At 42.0% G+C, this 14,597-nt stretch overlaps 1 protein-coding gene across 1 annotated transcript in view; it reads right to left on the reverse strand.

The window, feature by feature from the left end:
- Positions 1–9,555: 9,555 nt before the first annotated feature.
- NUAK1 (NUAK family kinase 1) overlaps positions 9,556–14,597 on the reverse strand; it is a 75,648-nt gene continuing 70,606 nt past the window's right edge. The window contains exon 7 of the mRNA XM_004053807.5: positions 9,556–14,160. Coding sequence (XP_004053855.1) covers positions 13,007–14,160 — 1,154 coding nt within the window. The 3' untranslated portion in view covers positions 9,556–13,006. The remainder of the gene's footprint in view (positions 14,161–14,597) is intronic.

Raw genomic sequence — 14,597 nt, forward strand, 5'->3', positions numbered from 1 at the left:
TTACTGGAATTGTAGCACTAAGAATAGCCAGTTTGCTTTTTACTGACTGGGTTCTTACCTGCCTTCTTTCTGGAATGTGGTCCAAAAAAGGGAAGAATGGGATCTTGATCATGATGAAGGGCACAGGCTTTGAAGTCTATCATATTTGTGTTTTAGACCCAGTTCTGCTAACATCTATTTGTAATTGGGCAAAAGACTTAATCTCAACTTTTGCTTCTACCCATGAAGGAGAAACTCCTATGAGATACACCCTGACCCACTGAAAACACAATCTACAAACAGAACAAACTATATTCAAGAAGTGTTTTCAGACATTAAACAAGTAACACAGGACCATAATCACCAATAAAAGCAAAAACTAAAGTAAACCAGGCAATTGCACCATCTTAACCTGGAATTAATTTCTGGACTGAATCACCAGGAGGATGAACCCAAACAGAGCAAGTCACAGAGATCAGGGTAGATAGGCTTGGAAAGCACAGAGTACTGGAGTGAAGGGAACTATACAAAGAAAGAGCTCCAGAAATTTGCATAGGGGCACTCTGGATCTTTAGCTAAACACTAATCTCCACGTGCAAATGAGGCTGGGCAAAGAATATTAACAGAAAAAAAAAATCACTGGAGATCTGCAAGCCAAACAATTCTCAGAGCTCACCCAGGGCTGAAAATATTCAAATTCCCACCAGCCAGAACACAGAGACATTGCTAAATACACAGGAAATTTAGTAACACCACGGAAGCTTTATGCCTTAATAGTGGGACTAAATAAGCCCTTCAGTAAAGGGATTAAATTAACCATTTAAAAATATCAAAATTGAGCCTCAAAAGAATCAAGCTGAATTGCATCCAAGTCACTCGACCCACCAATACAAAGCGTAACGTTCTTCAAAGGGATATAACAAAATCCAGCAATAACCAATATAAAATACACAATGCCCAGCCTCCAATTAAAAAATTAGTAATTACGATGAGAGAATATGATTTGTAAAAGAAGAAAAATCAATCAATAGAAACATCTATACATTGTAAAGATGAATGAATGATCAACAAAGGACTTTAAAACCTTTCAGATATGCAAGCTCAAGTATTTAAAGAAAAACATGAGTATAATGAAAGAATATATATATAAAGGAACATAAATATACACTATATATGTAGTGTGTGCACATATAGATAGACAGATCTATCCATAGTGTATATAGTGTGTGTGTGTGACACACACCGTACACACACACACGCCAAATGGCACTTTCAGAAATGAAAGAATTTGAAGAGGAGCCACAAAGAAAAAGAAAAAGACTGAAAAATATAAACAGAGACTCACTGAGCTGTAGGACAATATCAAACGGTATAACATATACATTGCTGGAGTTCCAGAAGGAGAAAGATGAACAGAAAAAATATTGAATTTATAACGACAATTTTAAAATCTAAATTTTTTATGACATCTATAAACTTACAGATGCAAGAAGGTCAATGAGCTCAAGGAAAGATAAACACATAGAAAACCATACCAAGAGAAATCACAATCAATTGCTAAAGAAATAAGTAATAAACGAAAAATATGCAAAGCTGCACAGAAAAACAGACATGATAAACCCAGAGAACAAAGAGAAAAATTATCTCAGATGTCTCAACAGAAACTATGCAAACCGGAAGACAGGGGACTGATATCTTTGAGGGATAAAGATGTAAAATGTCATGTAAATTTTGCTAACTGGAAAAAATATCTTTCAAAATTAGAGTTGAAATAAAGATTTTTTTTCAGACAAACAAAAGCTGAGAGAAGTCACTAATTGATCTTCACAAGAAGACATATTCATGGAAGTTCTTCATGAGGAAGAAAACTGATACCAGAGGGAGACTTGGAACACAAAAGAGTGAAAACACAGCAACCATAAGATTATAAGTAAATATGAAAAGAAGAAATCAACATGGAAATCTGAAAATATTTTGAACCAAATGAAAATGAAAACACACCATGTCAATATTTGTGGGATGCTTCAGCAATTATTAGACAAAACCATACAGCTTTCAGTGCTTATATTTGAATAGAAGAAAGGATAAAAAATAATGACATTAAACCTTTCCACAAAGGAAATTCCAGGTCCAAATACCTTCACTGGTATACTAAATCAAATATTTAATGAAGAAATAATGCCAATTGTACACAAACAGTTACAGACAATAGAAAGGAAGACAAGATTTTCAAACACAGTTTAAGGTCACCATTGCCCTGATGACAAAACCAAAGACATTAAAGAGAGAGAGAGAAACTATAAACCAATGTCTTGCATGAAAAGAACATCTTTTACAAAATATCAGCAGAACAAATTTGGCAATATATTTAAAGAACAATACAACATGAAGTGAAAATTATCCCAGGAAGGCAAGGTTGGTTTAATATTCAAAATTCATTCAATACAATCACCATATTAACATAGTAAAGAAGAAAAAACATAATTATCTTAATAAATTTAAGAAAAATATTTAACAAATTTCTTTACCCATTTATAACTTTAAAGAAATCTCTCAGCAAACTAGGAATGTAAAGAAACTTCTGGCCAGGCACAGTGGCTCATGCCTGTAATCCCAGCATTTTGGGAAGTCAAGAGGTGGGTGGATCACCTGAGGTCAGGAGTTCGAGATCAGCCTGGCCAACATGGTGAAACCCCATCTCTACTAAAAATACAAAAATTAGCTGGGCGTACTGGTGGGCCCGTGTAATCCCAGCTGCTTGGGAGGCTGAGGCAGGAGAATCGTTTGACCCCGGGAGGTGGAGGTTGCAGTGAGCCAAGATCTCACCACTGCACTCCAGCCTGGGCGACAGAGCCAGACTCCATTTCGAAAAGAAAAGAAACTTCCTCGACTTGGTAGAAGACATTTATAACTAACATTATACATAATCGTGAAAGACTTAATATTTCTCACTAAATTCAGAATGAGGAAAGACATTTGCTCAGTCTATGTCTATTCAACATGATACTGGATATCCTAGCACTAGGTGTGTTTTGTTGTATTGTAATGAGGCGAGGAAAAGAAATACAAACATACAAATTAAAAAGGAAGAAGTAGAACAGATTTTATACACAGAGAACCTAAAATGGAAAATCCACCCACAGGGAAAATTCTACTAGATCTTTAAAAACAACTAGTAGGTAGGACTACTAAGTGAATTTAGCCAATTCATAAAATTCAACTATATTTCTATATACTAGCCACAAAAAAACTTGGAAAATAAATATGTAAAGAATTCCATTTATAATAGTACAAAAGTATAACATACATCAGAATAAATTTAACAAAAACTGTGCAATTCCTGCGTACTAAAAATAAAAATTAGTGCTGAGAGAAATAAAAAAAGGCCTAAATAAATACATACACTCTGTCCATGAGTTGGGAGACTTAGTATTGTTAACATGTCAGTTCTCCCCAGATGATTTATAGATTTATTGTAATTGCAATCAAAATCTTAGCAGTCTGCTTTGTTGAAATGAACAACTGATTCTAAAATTTATTTGGAAATGCAAAGGACCCAAAATATCCAAAATAATTTTTAAAATAGGAACAAAGTTATATGATTTCAAAAGTTACTAAAAGCTGCAACAATCAAGGCAGTGTGATTTTGGCAAAATGATTGACCAATTAATGGGAAGGAATACAGGGTCAGAAATAGACCCACACATCCATAGTTAATTTTTTTACAAGGGTGCTATGTCAATTTAACAGAGAAAGAATGATCTTTTCAATAAATAGCACTCCAACAACTAACATCTCATACAGAAAAAAATAAGTAAAATTCAATCTTTCCCCACATAGTAAACAAAAATTACCTTAAAATAGATCATACACGTAAATGCAAAAACTTAAATATAAAGCTTTTAAAAGACAACATAAAGAAAATATTTGCAACATGAATGTAGGCAAAAATTTCTGAGATAGGACACAAAAACCTTAACCATTAAAAAATTTATAAAATTGACTTTATCTAAATTCAAAGCCTCTGCTTTTCAAAGCACTCTATTAATCAAAAATAAAAGGCAAATTCAACAACTGGGGAAATATTTATAAAAATGTATCTCACAAAATCCCTGTGTCTAGTATATACAAAACACTCTTAGGACTCAATAATATGAAAATGACTATCTTAGTCCATTTTCTGTTGCTATAATTGAATATCTGAGACTGGGTAACTTAAAAATAAATGTATTTCTTACTCTTCTGGTGCAAGAATAGGAAAAATCTTGGATGAAACTAGTCAAAGCACTGACATGCCATGACTGCACTGCAAACTTGATGGATAACTCACCTCTTTCAATCTGTTTCTTCACTTTGAAGTCTCCTTCTCAACAGGGAGCACTCCTATTAGCTCCAACGTAGCTTCGTGGGCAACATGATCCCACCACTCTAGATCCCCAAAGGGCCTGAGAATGTGATTATAAGTTGTTTCTCTAAAATGGGAGGCAACTTTACCCCAGCCACCATGTCTCTCTCCTTCATCAAAATAGTGCTCAGCTACACGTGTTTATAAGAAGCCAGTCTAAGCAGAACCCATTTCCAGGGACCATCTGTACTTCCTAGCAATTGAACCCACGACCACGTCTTTGGACATGACCAGCAGGACGGGGTAAGAGGTCTGCATCTGGCTTTCTGCTCCGCACACATGCTTTTGTCTGGACTCCAAAGCCTGACAGCTGAAACTTCTGGAATGCCCTAGGCACTGCTGAATCAGATGTTTTTCAGCTTCAGTGATTCACAACTTCCAAATTGCAGAACATTCTCAAGCTAGCTATTTTTTGGAGTCCCTTTTCTCCAGCTGCCTCCATAATGAACTGTCCCCAACCCTGAATTTCACTGACAGTGAGGTGTTTCTCTGGAAGTCTGGTTGGGGGCCATGCCAGCGTCATCGCCCTGTACTTGGCTTTGAAGACATGATGACCCACAGATTTTTATGTGATGAAGCTGCTGTTGCAGTGCCTGACCCCAGGCAGGTCCATGCAACACAGCCTGGCATCCTGTGTTTCCATATGGCCCCAACCAGGTTGCTTTGAGCTCTCAGTCCTCTAGAAGCAGGGTCCCCTGAGGCACCACAACACAGAAGAGACCATATTGAGCCCTGTTGGAATATGTGTATGCACAGCTTTGGACAGCCACTGGAGGCCTGCTGTCTTCTTTACTGAATTCTGAGCCATTGCAGGTGCTCAGGATGGAGTCACCTCCATCCCATCCTATAGTAGAGTAGTTAAGAAACATGAATCATTCTATTAATTCCATCTGCTGAGACTGGAGCTTCTAGAATTTCACTTCAGTGGGGTATTGGGGACAGTTGCACTCTTCTCCATGTTTGTTTGGAGAATGCATTGATTTGGGCAACTGTCTTTGTTCCTGATATCTGCTCAGCTCCTGCAGGAAAATGCTGTTTATATCAACAGAGATGGCAACAGGCTGGGCTTACTGTCGAGGAGACTGAGTTGCAGAATCATCATCCCTGATTCCCAACAGAGCAACTAAGAGCTTGGACTTGAAAGTCAGTCACCCAGGCCCATATTTGAATCCAGATGCACATTTAACAGTTGGTTGACTTGGGCAAGTTACTGCACTTTTCCAAAAGTGTTTCCTCATCTGTAAAAATGGAGATAAAGGAACATGAGGAACATTCAAAGAGATAATATATGCAAAGGGTAGGCACACGGACTGCTGCCGGGTAAGCACTTGGTTAATACTAACAATAATTATTTTTCTTAACGGTGAGAGCTCCCCCGGGAAGCAAAAATAAGCCGTGGCAGAAACATTGCTAAGTGTTCGTCTGATTCCATTTTACTTTTCACTTTTTAAGTACTATAGACTTGAGGACTGTCTATGATTAGGTCGAGGTCAGATGGCTGAGTTCTGACCAATGGGAGGTGGGCACAAATGATGCACACCACTTCTAGGCCTCATCTTTAAAAGGTTCTGATTTCTGCTCTTTCCTTCATTTGCACAGCTAGAAATGAAGAACCTGGAGACGTCAGAACCACAGGATAGAAGAAGCTCAGATGTTTGAGCACCTGCTTGAAGGTGACATGAAAAGAGAACAGCCCCGTACTGGACTTAGTGGTAGTGAGAAATTGTTGTTTATTATATTGAGCCATTGACATTTCAGGGTTTATCTGCTACTTCAGCACAACATAGTATGTCCAGACTAATTCACAAGCAAACACTAGTACAGGGAGTGGATGGGGAACCAGCTGGTCAAGGTACAATGGATATTCCCAGTCAGGTAGAGAAGGGCTGTGTAAATTTTTCATCAGGATGAAAATAACTCATGATTTTACAACAAAGTTGATTGCAAATTTCCCAGGCAACCCCCCACTGGAACCAGACAGTTGTGCCAGGAGGAGACAAGGCTTGTGACGTGAAAACCCCTTTGTCTGCACTTTCTGGTCTTCATATAGCAACGCTGCTGTTCCACTTCCATACCCCAAACTTTGCATGATTCTGTAGATTAAAAACATCCTCTCCATAAATTTCAATAAATTGGCAGTGAATTTCTGCAGCGGAAACAATTCTCATTTAAAACTGCACATCTCGCCATGTATATTTGTCTGGGGACCACCTGTTGAAGGAAGCAGCCATCTGTACACAAAGTCACAAATGATCACATTAAGTCCATGTTAGAACGTGGCCACACATGTTTAACAAAACATCACGTTCCCTGGATCATGGCTGTCCTATGCCAATGGAACCAGAAACTAATCCTGTAAAGCTCTAATGTGAAGACCCCAGGGCCTTTGCAGATACTGTTCTTTCTGCCCAGAATGCTCACTTTACATATGACTAGTCTTCATCTTCAGATCTCTGCCCAAAAGTCACCTCTTCAGAGATGCCTTCCCTGAATGCTCTTTCTGCAGGAGGTAGCTCCCACCCTTACTCCTCTATCTCTGTACCATATCCATTTCTTCCATAGAACTTACTATATGTAATTGTGGGCGGTGTGTATGTAACTTCTTTCACTAGACGCAAGTAACTGGGAAACTCCCCAACCTCTAGAATTCCAAATGTATGAGCTGATAAAGCCCTTGTAGTGTTTAAGCCAATTTCAGCTGAATTTTCTGATATTATAGCTGATTTTACATCTAAAATCTTCCTAACAAATATATCTTCTCTCTAATGTATTACTACTGTTGTCTTCCCTGAGATTATCTGTATAAATTAAAAATCCACTATGTGCCAAGCACCACGTTAGGAATTTTATTTCATTTAATCTTCACAATAACTCTGAAAATTAGCGATTATTTAATGCTATTATATGGGTGAGGAAATTGAAGCCCAAGAAGTGTAACTAACATCGTTGGCACTGCATTCCTTCCTTTGGGGAGCTGTCCTCCCACATTCTGTGTGATTCCATGTCATTTAAATATACCACAAGGTGCGTACATGATCCAGGCTGGCCAATCAGAGCACTTCTCCACCCAGACTCTGTGATGGGCCAGAAGGAGACACATGACCCAAACAAAGCCAATCACAGTCCTTCCTTGTTCCCTAAATGCTAGGACATTAAGAACCTCTCTGGTTCGAGGATCACACTCTAAAATAATGTCATAACCCTGCTTTGACCAGGAGCTGTCTTGCTGCCATGTGGAGAGGGCCTGCCTAAGAATAAAGCCTCATCCAGGGAGAGTGAGTGAAAAAGAGGCCAATGAGATCCCTTGAACTCCTGGATCCAACTGTGCCTGAGACACACACTTGGGCTTCTCGGTTCCATGAAGCAGTAAATTAATCATTACTTAATACGGTCTGAGTGGATTTCTGCCACTTGCTACTGAATAAAGATGGAGTGGGCATTACGTAGAAGTTAAATACATGTTAGTTCTCTCAACTTTTCTCCTTAAAGTGACCACTGCCCATTAACCCCACAACAGTTGTCAACATGTCAACTGCTGCCACTACAGTCACCCCTATTTTTTCACTACCCTTACTATGTCACATTTGGTCCAGCCTCTAGGCCATGCACAGGCTATTCTTTCTGCCTGGATACAGAATTATGTATTTCCCAAGGGCCACACTTCTAAGTAAATGTACTCCACAAATGACCTACAGCCCCTCTAACCGCAACTTACTGCCCATTTGCTAGTGGTGGCAGGGGCTGTAGCAAGAATTAAAAGCCCACAGGCCTTTAAATGTCCTATTTTAAGTCAGTGACTATTGCCCTGCAAAGGAAGGACTATTGTTTCTCATTCATATTGAGTTTTATACTCAAGGTGACTTCATAGAATTTCTCTCATTCCTTCTTTTTCGTAGCCCTGTTAGAGTTGGATAAGAGAGCAATTAATATACCCATTAGATAGCTGAGAAAGCTGAGTTCCAAAAAGGTGTAGCAACTTAATTGCAATTATCAAGTCCAGACTGAACCTGGAATTCTTCCCACCTCAGCCCAACCTGAGAGGCACCAACATGTTCTAATTTGGCAAGCCACAATTATAAGCATCCATTCCCCAACCTCCTACCATACCCAGCACCTGGTCAATTTGGACAACTAAGCCCTATCAGGTTAGGTTACCAGATAGTATACAGTATGCTCAGTTAAATTTGAATTTCTTTTTTTTTTTTTTTTTTTAGTATAAGCATGACCCAAATATTGTCTGGAACACACTTATATTGAAAAATTATTCATAGTATATGTGAAGTTCAAATGTAACTAGGCATTCTGTAGTTTTATTTGCTAAATGTGACAATGCTACATCAGATGTTCTTCCAGTAAACTAGAAAAGGGGTGCAAGTTGTAATTTCTTTGGAAAGTCAGACTTTTCTGGCATGGATCCTAAAACACTACTATTCTGTGCACAGCATCACTCTCTAATGTTTGATACTAGGGTAGGGTTTGATGTCACTTGATATTATGGCCAGGATCCAGGAACTCTTCAATCTTGCTCTATGATGCACCTCTCCTTCCAAGAGCTTTCTGGAGGGTCTATTTACACAAGAAACAGTGGCAAAATGGGACTCAAGATACTGTCATTCTAGGCAGAGCCGTGAGTGGCCTTCCCCATTAGGAAATCGTGACCCACTGATCTTGGACTCTGATTAATCCCAATCAGATTAGCAACTTCCTGCCCTTGGGATAGAGGGGAGTGCCTAGGGAAAGGGCAGGCACAGGAAACTGAAATGCGGAGAAAGAGCGTGGCTGAGTGTTAGCCTTTGATGACGTCTCCAGTTCAGAACTAAGGAACCTGGTGAGTAGTCTCTTTTGGAAACCAAGACTGAGAACATGTAAATTTGGAAGCTACGGGATAAGCCAAGGTGGGTTCCACAATCAGGGAGAAGAAAGCCAGGCTACAAAAGGAGAAGAAAGCTGATAAGCAAAGAGAAGCAGAAAAGAGGGCATACTGTCCTCTTCAATCCACCACTCCAATTCTTAATTCCAGCGGCATTGCAAGCTGCATTTCCTCTTCTGAGAACTTCGAATAAATTCCCTTTTGTGCTTAAGCTCATTTGGGTAGGTCTCTGTTACTTATATTGATTCTGTCACTTACTTGACTGAGAAAAAACCACCAAATAAAGAAGCAAGGTCTCTGGTTCAGTTCATTGCAATTTATTTAACTTAAAAATAAAAACAGAAACAAAAAACAAAATGAAACAAAAATCAGTTTCCAATGAAAATACAAACACTTTGGGTGGTTATCCAGCTTGTTTTTCCCCTGTAGGCTGTTCCGGGCTCAAACCAATCAAATGAGTGAAAACCAATTTTGACAGGAGCCATAAAGCATGTTGCACCAATTAAATTACACCAATATATTATTATAATACCTTTGAAATGCCTTTCAGACCAATAAATAAAAAAGACAAATTCAAATAAAAAAGTCAACTTTTTATTACCAAAAAAAATAGAAATTAAATAAAAGTCACAATGTGGATTTTTTTTTTTTTTTTAATGTGCAGTCAAGTTTCTCTCTTTTTTTCTTCTAGGAATGATACCATGCCAGTAAATCCCTACAGAACATTTCCAGTTTGGCAACAAGCAGTCAGTCGATCATTCACATTTGTACTCAAGACAGCAGGCCTGGGCAAAACTCGCCTGAATTTCACCCTGAAAAGTGCTCCCCATCATCTGAAGAAGCAGCACCTGGTAACAGGGATGGCCATTCAGAGGGTACTTAGCATTTTCATTTCACCTGGGGTCTTGAAGCACTTCCTGAAAACTGATTGTGCCTTGACATTTACCTGTAAAAAGAAGTGTAATTCTACCCCTTTGGCAGATGTGTAAACTAAGACGGTGCAAGGCCCACAGAAGTAAGGAGAGGACCAGGAAAGCTGACAGTGAATCTCCTGCTTTGTCCATCAGGTCCTAAAAGTGTCTCTCACTTGTAATTCCACAGAAGTGAATAAAGCATAACTTCTTTGACTGGGATTGGCTGGTAGGGATGACAGGACTTAATGATGAAGCAGGGAGCTGCTTTAATGGCTTTTCCCTCTATTGCAAGTTTTTCCTTGAAAGGACAGTCAACACCACACCTAGAATCAGAGGATGTTGGCAGAGTGTCAGAGCTAAGCAGGGCTTCAGGTACCAGCTAATTCATCCCTCCAGCCCTCACTGGAAGGAAAACTTAACCCCCGCAAACAATGCAGATGCCTAAGGCCACTTATGACTTAACTCAGTCTCTGCCTCTGAGTGGAAGACTTTCTCTGCCACAGTCCACTGGCTGAGTTTCCTGACAAAAGAGAACACGTGTTTGGGGGGAGGAAGAAGGGAGTAGACTGACTTTCCTCAATAGTGTCATTTTTACTTAAAGACTAGAATGATGGAAACTACTAAACAGACTCAATCACTTGGCAAAAGGAAAAAACACATCAACCAGTAGGTAGGAGCTAGATCTACATCATACTGACAGCTACGGACATGGCCAGCTGCCGTGCACAAGGGGCCAGCAGGGCAGCAGCATAGGCTGTTCAGAAAAGACTGCATGAAATGAGGCAGGAAGTAGGGAGCTCAGAGTTGCAGGTTGTCCTCCATGCACCCACACCCCCACCCCCCCACACACACACAATTTGCTATCTACAGATTTTTTTTTTTCCCTTTTAACCTCTATTAGAGTTCAGGAAGGAGGTGGAATTGAATGAAAGGAAATTGAGCAGCTTCCCATAACACACTGCTCAGCTCAACCTGAAGGAATGCATAAGCCAAAACACCAGAGCTGGTGGCAAGGGGAGAGCCCAAACTGTCTCCTTAAGGAAAGGGCAATTCCATTCTAATGCACTTTCTTAGCACTGTAAGGTGAATTTTTTTCTCATCTCCCTAGAACTATTGTTTGTTGGTTTTTCCAAAGATGTTCCCAAGACCAGTCCTCTTTTCTACCTACACGTCTACCAGTGGTAGCCATCTTGAACTGAGTTCAATTTGCCTTGGCCAGCAGAATCTGAAGTCATCCCAGAGACCAGGAAGTCCAAACCTAGTATCATGAAGGTGTCCCATGGTTGGAGTGGCATCTTGTCATTGTGATCTGGGTGTTTAGAAATTACATATCTAGTTTTTTGTTTTGTTTTGTTTTGTTTACTTTTTAAGATAAGAGTCCTGCCGCACCTCTTTTCTGCCTCCCCCAGAACCATCTGGGTAACACCTAAGGAAATGTTCCCTCTCTTTCGTGCTTCCTCCCAACCCCCTGCACTCTTTCAACACCTTATTCATTTAAATGAATGGAACTTTCTCTTCCCCCAAAGCCCAGGAGTTCATGTCAAAGTTTAAAACCATGACATAGAATACTTAGATTTGGGGGAAAAAAGCACCATCTACCTAATTTTCCTTTCCTCATCCCAATATCCCATCTACATGCTAACTCCCTAGAAGCAAACTTGCCTACCTCTGAGGATGCTACACTCAGTGGATGGGGAAACCATCTGTCACTGGTGAACAGAGCCAATGGTTCAGCCAGGTAATCCTCTGGAGAATATGGACAGTATCACATCCATCTCAAAGCATCCATGCAGGTGAGAACCCAAGAGGCAGCATTCCAGTTAATATTGAGAAAGAAAGTGACAAGTTGCCTCTTGTTGGTGTGCATCAACTTCCATTCATCTGTGCAAAGATCACAGACCATCTTGTGCCCTGTCATATATAATAGTTTTGACCTCTGACACCATCATCTTTCTCCCTGTCCACCCTCAAGAGGTTGTGCTGTAGAGCAAGGCAGACATCAGGAAAGAGGAGGTGAACAGCAAGGAGCTAAATCACCATGGGCTGACTCTATGTCCTTAGCAGAGTTCAGAGCATTCTCTCTCTGACCAAGGCCCTGTCTTTCCTCAAAGTTGAGTAGCAAATTAACAAATGCCTCACCAGTGGCATGAAAGAGTTAACATAGATCCCACAGGATGACTAAACCCGATTCCCAGGGCCTAGCCAGATCAAAGATGACAACTACATAGCATTAGTGCTACTGCTTCCCCTTCCCTTTCCCGTGGTAGCCATTACTAGTCAATCACAGCACTCCTTCCCCATGATGTGGGCCACTTACGCCAGCACAACTGGCAGCCACTATTAATTGATCATCAACTCAAGCTCAAGTTGCTGAAATCTACTTGCCAGCTCCATGCAGCCAGACCTAGCTTGCTAATGCAAGGAGAAAAGGGGCAAGTTCTTTGGGCTCACCCAAGGCAAACAGCCCAAGTGTCTCCTGCCCCTCCTCCAGAAGCATCTGGATGACTTCTAAGGAAATGCTCCTTCCACATATGCTTCCTCTCCACCCACTGAGCGCCGGTCAATACCACCGCCCCTGGACAGCTGGTCCTCTAGGAGGTGCCATAAAGCAAATGCCAAACAGGGCCCAAATTCTGACTGACAATTGACAGAACTGGCAGAAGAGCCCACCTCTCCCTTTTAGGTGTTGGCTCAAGGCTGCAAACTTGGCCAAGTGAGACAGTGCCAATCCTTTTTCAGTCTGTTGTCACGGCCAGCAAAGAGGTAACCAGCCTGTGAGCCCAAGTCTTGCTCCCCTTCCTCCCTCGTACCCCCGCCCGCCCCTGGCACCCTGGAATGCTAGTTGAGCTTGCTGCAGATCTCCAGCGCTTGCTTGTAGACCTGAGTCACATCATCCATGTCTGTGAGGAGGGAGAAGCTGCTGTCTGCCAGCCGGTTCCGGTACCGCTTCAGGTACTGGGGCCGGGGCCGGTTCTGGAGCCCCTCAAAGTCCTGGATCTGGAGGAAGTTTTCTGCAGAGACGCAGCTGCGGATGCGCTGGCGGGCAGGGCGATTCTCCTGCAAATCCAGCAAGTCAAAAGAGTCGCTGGACAGCACGCTGTCATCGCTGATGACACTGGAAGGACGGCTGTAGCTCCGGGAGAGGCCCTCGGCAGGGACACCAGGCTCTGACAGGGATTCCAGTGTGGGCATTTCAGGGCTGACCAGGGCTGGGTCCATGGTGCCCGCTGAGTATTTGCTGCTGTGTTTCAAGATGCCCTTCCTCCGGCAAGAGAGGCTGTGGGAGGTTACCCTGGCTGGGTCCGGGGGACTGGGGGAGGGGATGCTGCTGCCCATCACATCATTACTGTCCAACAGCTCCGAAGACTCACTGCGCTCTGGGGAAGAGTAGTAACCTGATTCTCTCTGCTGGGTCTTTTTCAAGATGCCTTTCTTGGGCATCGTGGCCGACTGCTTGGGGCTGAGTTTTCCCGGCACCTCTGCCTCTGGTGAGCTTGGGAGGAGCACGCCAGTCCTGCACAAGTCCTGCTCCATCTTGAAAGTAGAGGGTAAGGCAGGACCAACTACACCTTCAATGAAGCCAGTGCTGTGAGAGCGATGCTCGCTGTTGCTTCGCTTCTTCAGGATCCCCTTGGGCCTCTTAGAACTCAACTTGGATGGGCTTTCAGGCACTGCATCCTGACCAGACTGAGCAAAGTCATTCTCTTTCTTGGACTTCTTCAGCGACCGCTGCCGCTCTAGCATGACCTCAGAGGTCGTGGGTTTGGCCAGGCCCTTCATTTTGGCTTCGGTGTCAGCCTGCAGCCCTGTGGAACGGTGGTGCCAGTCAATGATCCGAGCCAGGAGTGGGGACTCAGAGTCATGGAGGGCATCACAGTCACACACGCTGCTCTTATAGCCCCAGTTCACCCACCAGTGGTTGGCAATGTCCTCAATAGTGGCCCGGCGATCGGGGTTCACCATCAGCATCCACCGTATGAGTCCTCGAGCATCTAAGGGACAAGGGACAAAAAGAATTGGGCATTATGTGGGAGCTTCTGGCTTTGTGATAGTGGGACCCTCCAGGAGTGATGAAAGACACACACTCCCTCTAGGAAAAATCCATCTGGAGACCTGGTCCAGCCACATTATGGAGCAGGAAGCCCCAGCCTTTCAGATCATCCATCAAAAGCATAATCAAGACTTGGAACCACAGGCCAGGCTGCCATCACATCATGGCATGTTTTCCCTGTAAGTGAGGAAATGTCATAGAACTACTAAGCTTTTCATCATCTTGAATCTTTAGAAAATGTGGAAGGTCAGGTAACCAAGAAAGAATCCAGACTTGACCCTGAGAGGTGCCCCACCATTCCTTTGGCGAATATCATTTTACCAGAGGAAAAACAGGTGTAGATAACCATGGCTTTCTTTATTCCTCCAAAGGTGGGCT

Source organism: Gorilla gorilla, chromosome 10, assembly GCF_029281585.2.
Source record: "Gorilla gorilla gorilla isolate KB3781 chromosome 10, NHGRI_mGorGor1-v2.1_pri, whole genome shotgun sequence".
In the NCBI taxonomy this organism is placed as follows: domain Eukaryota; kingdom Metazoa; phylum Chordata; class Mammalia; order Primates; family Hominidae; genus Gorilla; species Gorilla gorilla.